Consider the following 14,761-nt stretch of genomic DNA (forward strand, 5'->3'; position numbering starts at 1 on the left):
GACGACCTTAACAGATTGGAAAACTGGGCCAAAGCTAACAAAACGCCTTTCAATGGGGACAGATGTAAGGTTCTGCACATAGAACATGGGTAGGCAAACTAAGGCCCGGGGGCCGGATCCGGCCCAATCACCTTCTAAATCTGGCCCACGGACGGTCCAGGAATCAGAGTGTTTTTACATGAGTAGAATGTGTCCTTTTATTTAAAATGCATCTCTGGGTTATTTGTGGGGCACAGGAATTCATTCATTCCCCCCACAAGGTCTAAGGGACGGTGGACTGGCCCCCTGCTGAAAAGGTTTGCTGACCCCTGACATAGGAAGAGCCAGCTGTACAAATATAAGATGGGGGACGCCTGGCTCGCCAGTAGTGTATGTGAAAAGAGATCTAGGGGTCTTAGTAGAAGAGAGCCAGTGTGGTGTAGTGGTTAAGAGCGGTAGACTCGTAATCTGGTGAACCGGGTTTGCGTCTCCTCTCCTCCACATGCAACAGGCCTGCCTGTCGGCTGCCAAACACTCAGGGTGACCTTGGGCTAGTCACACTTCTTTGAAGTCTCTCAGCCCCACTCACCTCACAGAGTGTTTGTTGTGGGGGAGGAAGGGAAAGGAGAATGTTAGCCGCTTTGAGACTCCTTCGGGTAGTGATAAAGCGGGATATCAAATCCAAACTCTTATTCTTCTTAGTAAATCACAAGCTTAACATGAGTCAACAGTTAATGCTACTCTAGAGTGCATCAACAGAGGTCTAGTGTCCCAATCAAGGGAAGCAGAAAAGTGCCGGGTGAAGCGGCTGTAGCAACCAAAACTATCTTCATTTCCCCAGAATGCCACTGGGCCCAGCAGGACTGAACACCGTGAAGACTGCAGCGGCTATAGCTGCAGTGATTCTCTACAGAGCATCAGGACCTGGAAAATTGTTTCCAAAAAGGGGAGGCTGGCGTCAGCCACGGTGGACCCTCCAGAACTTATTTGCTGCAACATGCTGAGCATCAAGGCCAGGCACATGAGGGGCTCACGGTTGCTCAGTATCGATTTCTGTTTTTGCAGTATTCTGTGCAAGCAACCTTGAGTCTTTGGGGGAATCCCTTGAGGATTTCAGGATACCGAGACCATAAATAAATTAAGCATTCAAATCCCAGAAAGTCAGCTTCTGTGAGTCTGCTATGAACAGTTTAAACATATGAAACTAACAAATCCCCCCCCCCGCATTTGCAAATGCCATCTATTTAACCAATAAGATGTTTTTGCAATGTTATTTGCTCAGCAACAGCCAATGGTACCACACAGGCTAAATTAGATCCACCGCCACCATTACTAAAAATGTAAATTGCAAAAGGGGCAATGTGGGAGCTGCTCCAGAGTTCTAGCCAGCCAGCCATGCCTTCTCCCCAATAATCTATTCCATTTCTCTTCTTCATCCCATCTTCCAATTGCGTGACATTCCCATTTTGGTGTAGGAATCTCCGGAAGCCAACAAATAGCCATATCTGCAGCACATCACTTTGAATAGTTACAGCAAACCATTGTTTCTCAACTAAAGCATCCTTAACTGTGGTTTAGTGTGATGCCTGAATTGAGTTACTGTCTGTCGTTCTCAATTTCTCCCCTCCTGCTTGTAACATGTAATACTGACCTCCCCTGAATGGCTGTTGTAATAATTGCTGAGATAATATATGGAACCCTTTCTGAACACTGAAAAGCACACTATATAAATGCTAATCACCGTCATCAAGGAAGATGACTTGTCCAGTCAGCCAATATTACCTCCTTCTGCTCTTCAACCATGTCAGGGTCATGTGCTTTGGCGTCCCCTAGAGGGGAAGGCGCTGATGTCACCGGCAGGACATGTTGCTTCTCAAAATTTTCTGGCTTCTGGAAGCTAGGCATCTTTTTGAGCGTTTCCTTCAGCTGTCTGTATTCCTCCACCTGGGACTAGAATTCAAATGCAACCATTAGATATCACTGTCAGATGAACCGCTTCTTATTAAAAACTGCAGGGAAGCTGGAGGCTCCGAGGCAAGATGGGTATTTTAGCTAAACATGCACATCCGATCAAAAACGCCCATGTGCTAAAGCGAGATCTTTTCCATGCGCCAGAGTGCGCCAATTTAATACATTACAGCAGGCATGCAAAGTCTAGCGTAAAATCCCCACAGCCCAGAAACGGGGATTAGTTTTTCATGCCACGCAGAAGAGGAACAGAACTGTCAGAAGTGAATTATTACATTTCCTTTCAACCCGTTTTTGAGGGGGCTGGGGAGGGAAATCGCGAACGGGGGGGGAAATCCCATGAACTGAAAAGATACAACCACCACCACCAAAAACAGAAAGAGAAAGAGAACGACCAAATGAGTGTGTGCGATGAACAATCGCAAGCATCTCTTCAAACGCTTGCAAGAAAACTGGCTTCCCGTTCTTAATGGCATTGTCCAACATATGATGGAAATGAATTTCTCCGGAACAAAAGTGTAGTGTTATTTCATGGGTAGTTCACTAAAACAAAATACGCAGTGGACCAACACACTTTACACATCGAGGCAGCATCACACGGCTGAAAGGCAAGATCCTACCTTTCCAGCCTAAAAGTGATTTTGGGTGTATTAAAAAATATGGTAAATGTTAATGGAATAGGAAATAAAGCTACCTAGAATATATACATAATCTTGAAGACAGTGGAGGGAACGGGGGAAGTCCCCCGAATAGAGAAGAATGTAACAAGGATATTACAAAGATAAGTGTTGGTTAAGGTTGGTATATGTTTTTTCTTTATGTTTGCTTATATTGTTATTGTTTTATTGTGTTTATGTATTGTGTTTTTATAGTGTTAATGTTGGTGTTTATGCTATGTTTTTTCTTTCTTTGTTTTAATGGAAAAATAATAATAAAACCTTATAAAAAAAAATAAAAGTGATTTTGGGTGTTCACTGCTGAAGCTGCCATACATGGCTGCCCCATTCATAATTTTCTTCCCCATCCAGCAAGGGGAACTCTGTCTATGACCTTTGTATGGCATGCCTACACCATCATTCCCCCATATGCAATGCTCAGGCAGTGAGCGCTGTTCCAACAACAACAACAACAACAACAACAATTTATTTATTTATACCCCGCCCATCTGGCTGGGTTTCCCCAGCCACTCTGGGCGGCATCCAACAGAACATTAAAATGCAATAATCTATTAAACATTAAAAGCCTCCCTAAACAGGGCTGCCTTCAGATGTCTTCTAAAAGTCTGGTAGTTGTTTTTTTCTTTGACATCTGGTGGGAGGGTGTTCCACAGGGCGGGTGCCACTACCGAGAAGGCCCTCTCCCTCGTAGTGAGGGAACTGCCAGAAAGCCCTCGGCACTGGACCTCAGTGTCCGGGCAGAACGATAAGGGTGGAGACACTCCTTCAGGAATACTCACGTAGCCCAAATAGCACAAGAACACAAGTAGAGCCTGCCGGATGAAGCCAATGGCCCGTCTACTCCAACATCCTATTCTCACAGAGGCCAACTAGATGCCACGCACAACAGGCTTGGAGGAACCTCAGAGTATGCAAAAGGAGCGCGGGAAACTGAAAAAGGGAGCTGACCCAACAAGGCCTGAGCACACTCATGGCCGCAGAAAGCCAACCAACTGTAGGGACAGGAAAACAGAAAACTGGGGCCAGGGGATTTCAAGTTGGAGGCTGGATACAGTCAACAGTTTAAGAAGAGTTCAGCAGGTTAGTTTCTAGGGGAGAATGCAGGCTCTTTTCTTTGGTCTCATGGTTGCCTTTAGAAAAATGGAACCTGCACAAAAGCCTATGAACCTAGAGGGTTTTGGGGTAGGGGTTACACCATAGAGAGCACAGTCTCCTATCACACTGCTGGTTTCATCTCTGAAAAAGGACACCATACACATGCAAAGTGTTGTTCATTTTCCAGCGGAGCAACTCCATCCCCGTCAACAAGAAGTTTGAAACACACTGAAAGTTCTCCCTCTCCCTCTCCCTGTGTGTGTACATCCAGCACATAACCCACCAAGTAGTGTTTGTAAACTCATCACGGTGCAACTCAAACCAATAACCTGGAGCGTCCCCCAAACCCCAGCAGGGTTGCGCCTGCAATGCCAAACAAGGCTGAGGGCGCACTCCAAAAGGTATGCGAGTGCCCACTCGAAGGACCACTTTAATATCTGCTCTGCCTTATGACGAAACAGAGTTTTCCACACTCAACCAACGCAGAATCAGAAAAGCTACCTTTCACCAAGGTCAGATCACTGGACTATCTACCAAGTGCTTTTCCAGGATCTTGGGCAGAGGTCTCTCCCCCACCCTTTGCATTACCTTCTCCTTTTAAAAACTGGAGACAAATGGGACTTTGCATGTAAAGTCTGCAGTCTACCATTGAGCTATAGATCTGGTGCTGCCTTGGAGTAAGTTTACACTGCAAGAAGCCCCTTGGCAAACAACTGTCTCAAGTTCTTTGAGCTCCTAAAAAACAGCAAGGTTTCCTTCCCCTGCTTAAGCATCCTGCCAATTCCCCCCCCCCCGGCTCCTTGCTTTATCCTATGCAACTCAAAAGCTCATCATCCATCCCCTGGGTAACTTTAAGGTTGTATTGCTTCCAGGGTGGATTTGATTTCAATCAAACTGATTTAAATCACGATTTAAATCACTAGTCAGTAAGGCTTGATTTAAATCATAGTTTTCTACATAAAGACTAATTCTTGCTGGTATAACTTTATCTATGCAAATAGATGAAGATTTTTAGAGTAACAACTTTTCATATTAGTTTTTTTATCCCCAGTTTAATAGGTTAATCATTCATATTTGGACAACTTTTCTGTTGTACTTAGGAAGGAGAAAAATAATCATTACCTTAATAATAACAATTTAAATAGATTTATTAGATCCATTCCACTCCAAACAATCAGAAAAATATTGTTTCTATTCTATTCACTGAACTTCTTGAAACTTAGCACTGAAGGGGTTGATTCTGTATTCATAGGTTTGTAGAACAATAGGATTAAGGTCTTTTTCTCAACTCTGTTCATGTTATAACATTTTTGCTGTGACGAAGAGCCATGTGATCTCTGCTGAGTCAAATTCAGTTTTGAGAACTGCAAAAGTAAACCAAGCATCTGTGATAATATCTTGTAGGCAGAGAAACTGCCCAATAATCTTACAAAAACCTCTGGAAGAGCATAAATGACATTGTGAATGGATTAATGGAATTTATTTACCAAAAAATTTAAACATATACAGCCTTATTCTACATAATTAAAAACTAATCTTTATTTCATGATTGACTAACCTTTGGATGGTAATATATTTTCCTCAAAAAGCATTTTATTTTAAAAAATCCAATTTAAATAAAAAAAATCTGATTTTTTTGATTATTATTTTTTAAAAAATCATTGATTTTTATCCACCCTGATTGCTTCAATACACTTTGTGTGGGGCTGCCTTTGAAGACAGTCTGGAAACTGCAGCTAGTTTAGAGCCCTGTGCCTAGGCTGCTAAAACGTAGGTGCCAGGCAAAAAAAGGATGTTCCTTTACTATTAACATAAGCACTTTTTAAATAAAAAAAATTAAAACAGACTGATGTTCCTGTCTATATGAGGTGCTGCTACCTGAGTTTATTTTAAACATGCTGTATTGGTTTGTACACTTTGTACATCACCACCATGAAATTGTACTCCCCCGCAATTGCTACTTTTGCTAGCCTCTCTGAGAAACACACCTCGATGTTGAAGGGGGATATTAAATGATGCAAAGCCCTAGCCAAGCCACTAACCTCACCAGGTGGTGCTGGCCAAGTTGCAATCTCTTGATTTCACTTCTCTCGCAGGGCTGCTCAAGGATAAAATGAGATAACCCTGAAGCTCCTTGGAGGGTGAAGGGCACACATCACGAGAAAATTGAAGACAGGCAAGTATAGCCCAGCACTCGGAATACCATACGGAACCACGACAAATCACCTAGCAGCTCTCCAGGGTTTCAGGCAGGGGTTCTTCCCAGCCTTACCTGGAGTTCCAAGGGACTGGGACCTTCTGCATGCCAAGCATGTGTCCCAGTACTGAGCTACAGCCCTTCCCCTTCGCTGTGCCACGGGTTGCTTGCATCTGCCAGGACCTTTACTCCACTCTTACAAAGGTAAAGGTAGAAGACCCCTGGACGGTTAAGTCCAGTCAAAGGCGACTATGGGGTTGCGGCGCTCATCTCGCTTTCAGGTCGAGGGAGTCGGTGTTTGTCCGCAGGCAGCTTTCCAGGTGATGTGACCAGCATGACTAAACCACTTTTGGTGGAACAGAACACTGTGACGGAAACCAGAGTGCACAGTGTTCTGCTTACCTTCCTGCCGCAACGGTACCTATTTATCTACTTGCACTGGCATGCTTTCGAACTGCTAGGTTGGCAGGAGCTGGGACAGAGCAATGGGAGCTCACTCTGTCGCAGGGATTCAATCCACCAACCTTCTGATTGACAAGCCTAAGAGGCTCCGTGGTTTAGACCACAGCGCCACCCGCATCCCGCAGAGACTATAATTCCTCTTATAGCAGAGGAATGTCATAGTGTGTCCAGAGTGTTGCCTAGTCCTGTTATATTGGATGATTTTGTTGCATGTGTGGGTTATGGGTTTGCTTTGTTCTTAATATGTATTTTGTGCATGAGTTTGGCCAAACTGCGAGAGGCAGTGAAGGATAGGCGTGCCTGGCGTGCTCTGGTCCATGGGGTCACGAAGAGTCGGACACGACTGAACGACTGAATAACAAAATTTTGTGCATTCATTTTGTATTTTTATTCTTTGACCCGCCTCAAGACCTTCAGATGAATGGCGGCATGCAAATTGAATAAAATAATATAATAATATCATCTCCTTTGCATGCGGAAGATCTCAGGTTCAGTCCCCAGCAAATCTAAGTAGCAGTGGGAACACCACTGTCTCTGTAATCCTGGAGAGCCACTGCAGGTCACTGTAGACACAATACCGAGCCAGAGAGACCCGTGGTCTGACTCTGCTTCCCATGTTGCAAGTCCTTAGCACAAATTTGCACGAGCTAATTTATATGCACAGGTGCTGGCTTGGGTCTCTGAGCAAACTGAGATGGAAAGTGGCTGGGGCCTCGCCAGAATTGTACTCTGCAGAATATTCAGCAGCCCTGCAAGCCAAGTCACTTTTTAAAAAGGGTGTGGGAAGGTATATATGATCCGGGGGGGGACCAGTGCGAAAGCTCCAGGGGCTCAGGCCCCCCCGAGCAACACCCTCACAGCCCCACTGCATGGAAGTCGTAGCTTGTAGTCTCCTGGACTACAAGGAAAGAAAGATGCAGTTTTTATCCATACATGCATGCATTCACTCGAGCCCATAATGGAGCTGTCAAGAAACAAAAACAATTTACTACGCTATAATTTTGGCAGCGCAGAAATCCTTCGAAGCATGCATTTCTTACCCCGAGAGGGCAGCTGGTTGTAAACCGGAGATCCCCACCCCCACACCAAAAGCTTGCATGCATAAAAGTTGTGGTCAGCAGAAATAAAAAAAAAAGAGGAAAGAAATGTTAGGAAGGTTTTTTAAATAGATGAAAACAAAAACACCATTCATTAAGAGCAGAGTGGATGCAAAGCCATTTTCTTGGCTGACCTGCGCAGCTTCTAGCGCACTCTTGTGTTCTTCCAGCGTCACTACAAGCTGGTCATGTTGAGAGATTAAACTCTTATGCTGCAGCTACACAAAAGAAAACGCCACCATCAAGGTTGATCCCAAATGCACTTCATCAGACACCAAGAAATAATCTTAGGATTGCCAGCTGTTTAACTGATTCAGCACGTGCCTTTTAAACAATTAATTTTTTGTGTGTTTACATCTTACCAACACTTCAGTAAAGTTGCCTTTTTGTGCAGAAATAACTATGGTTTTTGCCTCTTGTGCTGCCCCTGTGTTTGGGGTTTGGACTGCGACCCAATGGATTTGGGACTGCTGGATTTTGTTTCATCTAAACCAGAACATTATGCACATCTGACATTATTGTTCCCGAGACAGAGAAGGAAGTGTTCGTTAGCGTTTGGAAACCATTTTGAATCAAGATGGCAGACTGAGCCATTCCGAACTCCCTTGGTTTTAACCAAACATGGCAGGAAACCAGCAAATTCATTACCCATTTATAAACCTCAGGGTTTTTTGGTTTCTTAGAATTCCCGAGCAACACTGGGTACTTTTTTCCTGGTCTGCTACCTATTTTGGAAAGTTGTTTGCTTGTTTGCTGTGCATTTCAACACCACTTAACCTAACACAAGCAAAGGTTTTGTGTGTGCTTGGATTAAAAATGGACAGCATTCTGGATCAATTTAGTAGGCTGAATCTTTCAAAACTGCAGTAATTTTAACTACTGGTTTCAAAATTGCACTGATTCTTGGCTTTCTTAGAATTCCCAGGCAATGCCGGGTTCGAAGCTGCTAGTAAATACTGTAATTAAAAGGTAATATCAGCACGTTTGTGCGCGCATTTAAGAAAAACATACCTATCGCACCTTTCCTTCCATTAAACAAGAAAAGATCTATTTGCAACCATCATCTTATTTTCCCAGTTGCAAACAATGAGATTTTTCTCTCTTCCTGCCCCCCCCCCCCGACTCTTGCCTTGGGAGGCCCAAGTTCTTACCTTCACATCTTGTAGCTGAGTATGAATATCTTGGTGGGCTTTCCTCAGCTGCCTGTTCTCTTCTCGCAGATTATACATGGATTCTATTAAAAATTCAACGCAAACAAGAATTGATCCGACAGATTTATACATAGCAGAGAGAGAGACAGAGAGCATCCTAATTATTCACGAATTTAAATATTTGCAGTCAAGTCCTAATGGAAGCTAAGTTAATGCCAACACAGGTGGCAATTCTAGGGAACGGCCTGGCCCCTCTTCCCCCTCCCCAGAATTTAAATCTAGTAACACAATGCTGTACCTTTCAGTTTGGAGAGCTCCTGTTCCTTCTCTTGCTGTAACTCCATATATTTTTCCTTATGATCATTGACCACTCTGTTGAAGTCATCTCCCTGCCTCCTGTGCTCCTCTTCCAGGTCTGCGTGCTGCTTCCTCAGTTCTTCATGCTGGCTCTGCAAAGGGGGGTGGGGGTGAACAAGACACATCACAAGGAATTATTTATCTGACCAGCTGACAGTTTATGTATTTGGACGTTCAGGGCAACCCCATTCCAGGATGAGAGCATGTTTTAACATAGACCTGTGGAATTTCAATACTGCCACAGAGTCGGGTCTGGTTAAGATGAAAACCGTGAGTAGCATTAACCTTGGGTTAGTGTTGGTGGGAGTGTTAACAATGCCTTGATTTGGACTTAAAGCTGAACCATGGTTTGCCCTTCCCTCTCCATTGGTTCATCCTTTTCAAGTTCCACAGTAAACCATGGTTAGTTTCAAACAGGAAGTGGATCTTTCCAATGTCCTCCTTGCAACCATAACATGGAGAGGGGAAGGAGTAGCACAATTGGCACAGCACTAAATTATTATTTCTGCATTACGTGCAAATCAGATCAGCGATTCAATTTGAATCTTGCCAATGTTGTAAAGTCCTCTGATGGGTCTGTTACCACCTCAGATTGTAGGTGAGGCAGATCACTGCTTCAGAGTGTTCCCCAAGTCAAACACTTCTCGGTGTGTAGAACAACAGAAGATTAAGGCAGATGCTGGGGGACACATCTTCCAGAACAGTTTTAAATTTTGCACACAATCACCAGGAAGCAAACATTTTGCAACCAAGGTCTACTGGTGTTGGAGACATCCATTTCCCAAAAATGTCAACTAGGACTGGAAGCCAAATGTTGTCATCTTTTTCTAACTTCCCTGTTAAGACAGGATGCTTAAGAAGATGCATGTATCTACCTTCAACATCTGGTGTTGCACATTCAGCGCTCCATATCTGCTATTGGAATCTTGCTGTAAAACAAAAAGAGTAATAGATAGTTAGCTGACGCACTCAGCAGCTTCCTGCATAGCTACAGTACCTCTGTAAATTATAATACTAGGAATCTCTGAACTTGCCCATGGATCTACTTATGGGGCTGTCCACATATCAGGAGCACAGGGCACAGGACATCTTCTAAAGTTGGACTCTGCAGAATCCCAACCCAAACTGCTTTTCTGCCACGCTACTCAGCCACTTAGCAGCGAGTCACACAGACAGATTTTCCACCAACAACTTTAACACACACACACCCCAAGATGGCGATGAGGCGGAAAAACAGAAGAATATAGGAAGTTTATTGGTCCTTTTAGTTCACAACGGACTGTACTGACTGATAGTAGCGCTTCAGAGTTTCATGCTCAGCCCAACTTAGTGATGGCAGGGATTGAACCCTAGACCCTAGGATCCTCTGCCACTGAGCTACAAAGGTGTCAAACTCTGGACTGGAAGCAGTAGCAAAGCCTCAGCAATTTTATTAGACGTCGCGACATCACTCTCCACCTTCAGAACATGCATGTTGCAATACCCCTTTGTCTCCATGTCTGTGGGAAGGGAACCAAAAGCTCCCACTGTTTAACTTCAAGCATCCAAAAATCACCCTCTCCAAATTAAATCGCTCTGGAAAAAAAACACCAAGAAACGGAGCCAGCAAATCTACTGAGGGGAAACCTCAGTAATCATCGGATAGCCTTATCCTTTGTGAATTTGTTTAATAAGCCTCATAGGACAAGCCAACCTCCAAGTAATCTTACTTCTTGTGAACTATAATTATGTATGTTTTCCTTTTTCTTCATACCTTGGAACAGGTTAAATGTCAAGAGCATTCAGAACTCTATCATCAGTTCAGCTTATGCAATAAGCAGAAACATCTTGTTCATTACTTCTGCTCACTTACCCTTCCTTTATTTAGCGTTTCTTGTGCTTCTAATTTATAAACCAGAAAGTCTTAAAAACAAAAAGGAAGAGAAAATGATGTTAAAAGGCTAAAGTCTATTTATATTTATAAGCTCCATCTATACAGCTATCAGGGCGGCATACAATGTATTTAAACATTTAAAAGTCATACAATAAATCAACTGCAAAAACAATAATACACATCCAAGAGACAAAGTCAAAACATCTCTGCATACAGGTGGTATCAGTCTCATCTCCTAGATCCTTAATTAGGAAGATTACTTGCTAATTGGAAAGATGACCTAAACAGGATGAACAATGAAACCATCTTGCTGTTTTGAGGAAGAAACCTTCTGCATCTCTCTCCCCCAGACAAAAGAAATGCAGAAAATCTCTTCAACAACACAGCAAGGTGAATTCATTGCTCATCTCCGTTTAGGTCATCCCTGATCAAGAAAGACAAATTCAAGAGTCCCTCTGGGCATCTCATTCCAATGAAGGAGCTGATCATTAATCATAGCGTTGCATTGTTTTAGTCAGTATAACTAAGTCCCATTCAGAGTAGCCCCACTAAAATTAACAGACGTTGCTAACTTAGAGCCATTAATGTCAATGGGTCTTCTCGTGAGCTGAATACAACCTATTGCTATGGACTCTGCTGAGGCTGTTGGTTTACACATTCAGCTTCAGGCACTTGTTGTGCACATGTCAAGAGGCAAGTGAGAGCACCTGGGACAAACCAGGTCTCCACAATTATGCTGCATGCATAGACACAACAATTCCCAAGCAACACACAATCCATGTTAGTGGGAAGATTTACTTGTCCTTAGGGTTTCCAATATGGAGATAGGCAACCTGATCAACCACAGACTCATTTTGTCAAGTGGGCGGGGCCACTCACCTGTCAATCGCCTGACATCACGGGATGCCAGGCACGTGCTGTGACATCAGGGATTTCCCATCACACACAGAAATATTAAAGCCACAGCTGCATGGGCATGCACTTATCCAAAACAGCCTCACAGGCCAAATCCAGAGACTGGGGGGGGGGGGCGGCTTAAACCCACCACCGGAATAAGGACTTACCAGGACTGATTTATTAAGCCTGTGCTACAACTGAGAGATACAGTGGAATCTCAGAAGTGCAAACATGACCCAGAAAGCACAGCCCTAGCCGAATGAGCAATGGTTATACAGTGGTGCCCCGCTAGACGAAAATAATTCGTTCTGCGAAAATTTTCGTCTAGCGGGTTTTTCGTCTTGCGGAGCGGCAATGGCAGCCGCGCTCCGCAAAACGGAAAAAAAAGACAAAAAAATTTCGTCTTGCGAGGCAGCCCCATAGACTTTTTCGTCTAGCGGGGCAGCCTTCCGCTAGACGAATGCCTTCGTCTAGCGAGTTTTTCGTCTAGCGAGGCATTCGTCTAGCGGGGCACCACTGTAATGGGGTGCCGGGAGACACTGTTACCTGAATTATGCAAAGAGTGTTTGCCTACTGTTCTGGGTACTGGCCAGGAAATATATCCATAGGTATAACTGTAGAAATATAAATGTGTTTTTGAGTGCAAGAATCAAAACTTTATTTTGGGAAAACACTCATATAGTCAGATGGAGTTCTGTTGCTGTTATCCTTATCCACTAGATGGCAGTAAAAACTCATTAAGAAACTCCAGATTTGATCGCTACAAAGCAAAAATAGCCACTTCTTGTTTTCAAAAATGTTTGGCAAAGCATAACCTATTTTAAAGGAGTTTTGAAAACCGCGATGGCAACAGTGTTCCTGTAATAACAATACAAGCGGGAACAACATTTCTCCTGTATCCTAACCTTTTTCCTTTCGTGAAATGTAAAATCTTTTACCTTCTTTTGCTTTCTTATGTTCAAGCCTTTCTTTCTGCAAAGATTTCTCTAATCTTGACCGGTGCTCATATACAACTGAAAAAGGAAAAAAATAAAATAAACTGGATGTAAATGAGGAGTAGTTCAACAGGCAACAAAATGTGTGTGTGTGTGTGTGTGTCTGTCCATTTTGAAAACATAATTAAAATAAATAAATAATGGATATACAAGGAATAGGAGGGAAGGAATCCATAATAAAACCAGCAAAAGAAAGTTCTCAGGAACTATCAGTGAAGTTGCACAAACCATGCAATTTGTGCATCGACAATGTGGCCTTTGGGAAATTACAGGTTGCATGCATCCATGTAGCCGAAATCTTGCCAGTTGGTCTTTAATCGATGGAAGATGCTGTAGTTCCATGGCAGAGCATCTGCTTGGCAAGTTAAAAGCCTCGGGGTTCAATCCAAGGTTCATCTCCAGCTAGGGTTGGGCAAAAACTTTTGTCAGAAATTCTAGAGATCTGCTGCCAATCTGCGTTAATAACACTGGGCTAGATGGACTAATGGTGTGACTCAGTGCAAGGCTATACTGGCTTGCACGTGTATGCATATGCACACACACACACACACACACACACAATCTTTCCCCCTGCTGGAGAAGCTGAATATTCTTCAGAAGCAGCGTTCGAAACTCCCATTGTTCTTGGCTCATTTTGCGACAGGGAATTTCATTAGCACGAGCAGTTTCTGAGCTCTGGGCACAGTACTGCACCTAAGATTTCAGATTAAAACTTCAGAGTGGAAGGAAAGGATGACCTTTTCCTGCCTCCCCACTTCCAGCTACTTTCTGAAGAGTGGAGAAGAGACCCTCTTAGGGGGGTGGAAAGGGGAAGGACTAGACCATGTGAAAGATGAACATAATATTTTAGCTGCAGTTCATTTTCAGCTTTGTATTCTTGTTATAAAAAGCGTGCCTAGGCATTCCGTTGTTGCGCCCATAACCTAGGTTTAAGGCTAAACGTACCCAGCTCTTTCAACCGTTCCTCATAAGGCTTGGCTTCTAGGCCCTAGAAGGGCCATAGCTGAGTGGCAGAACATCTGCCTTGCATACAGAAGGTCCCTAGATCACCAGCATCTCTGGGTAGCACTGAGAAAGACCAAACTGCTGCAAGTCAGTGTAGACAATACCAAGTCTGTCTGTTTGTTTCCCTATTAGATTTCATCCCCATCTTTCCACCAAGAAGCTCAAGGTTACAGCATAAATGACTTTCCCCCTCCTCATTCTATCCTCAAAACAAGCCTGGGGTGCTAAGAGACAGTGAATTGACTCATGGTCACCCAAGGAGCTTCATGACAGATTTGAACCCTGGTCTCCCAGATTGTAGTCTGACACCCTAACCATCACACCACACTGGAGTTCAATGGACAAATGATATGGTATAAGGCAACTTCCTATTTTCAGACGACAGGATGATGCCGTTAGGGTGCTAAGACCTTCTCGCAATCCTCACACAGATTACCGCCTGATTTCAAAAGATGTAGCTTTTTTAAACGGTCTAAACTGAAAGATGCTGCAATCATTTAAAGATTCCAGATGTGTGTGTTTTAAAAACGCATATAATGGAAGCTGTTTCCCTCCCCTCTGCTTATGTACATAGTGCAGTGCAGGAGGGAAAAGGGATACGAAGGTCTGGCATTATAAACAGGAAAAAATCAGTTGGCAGCCGTCAATGGTGGCCCAAAGGGATGATAAACCTAATCACACATCAACACACAGTCAATACATGCCAAGTGAACTAGCAATAAATCAAGAAAAGTCAGAATTATCTTCAATCTGATTATGCATTCTTTCCACCCTTTAATTGGAGCATGGGCAAGGGGAGAAAAAGAACACAACGGAATTGAAAATTAAAAGCCTTTATCTTCCACTGCCTCTCCGCCACAAACCCGCACCCCCAGTAGATGTGACTTGATTGCAAATTATCACATTATGTGAATAATTCACTCAGCGATTGTTAAGTAAGGGGGGTGGGGGAGTCATAGAACACCCCAAGATGTGCTGATTGCCTCCAAGTTAGACAGGTGTATGAAA

General features: G+C 43.5%; 1 protein-coding gene across 3 annotated transcripts in view; it reads right to left on the reverse strand.

Moving 5' to 3' along the window:
* Nucleotides 1–14,761, reverse strand: part of GOLIM4 (golgi integral membrane protein 4) — a 53,917-nt gene that overhangs the window by 16,319 nt on the left and 22,837 nt on the right. Inside the window, exons 2-8 of one of the 3 annotated variants that reach the window (XM_033150593.1) lie at nucleotides 12,692–12,766; nucleotides 10,836–10,885; nucleotides 9,859–9,912; nucleotides 8,925–9,075; nucleotides 8,627–8,709; nucleotides 7,610–7,693; nucleotides 1,762–1,929 (exon numbers count right to left, since the gene is read on the reverse strand). In XM_033150593.1, the coding sequence (XP_033006484.1) occupies nucleotides 1,762–1,929; nucleotides 7,610–7,693; nucleotides 8,627–8,709; nucleotides 8,925–9,075; nucleotides 9,859–9,912; nucleotides 10,836–10,885; nucleotides 12,692–12,766 (665 nt within the window). The remainder of the gene's footprint in view (nucleotides 1–1,761; nucleotides 1,930–7,609; nucleotides 7,694–8,626; nucleotides 8,710–8,924; nucleotides 9,076–9,858; nucleotides 9,913–10,835; nucleotides 10,886–12,691; nucleotides 12,767–14,761) is intronic. The other 2 variants (XM_033150594.1, XM_033150595.1) reach the window with 2 other exon arrangements.

Source organism: Lacerta agilis, chromosome 5, assembly GCF_009819535.1.
Source record: "Lacerta agilis isolate rLacAgi1 chromosome 5, rLacAgi1.pri, whole genome shotgun sequence".
Lineage (NCBI taxonomy): Eukaryota > Metazoa > Chordata > Lepidosauria > Squamata > Lacertidae > Lacerta > Lacerta agilis.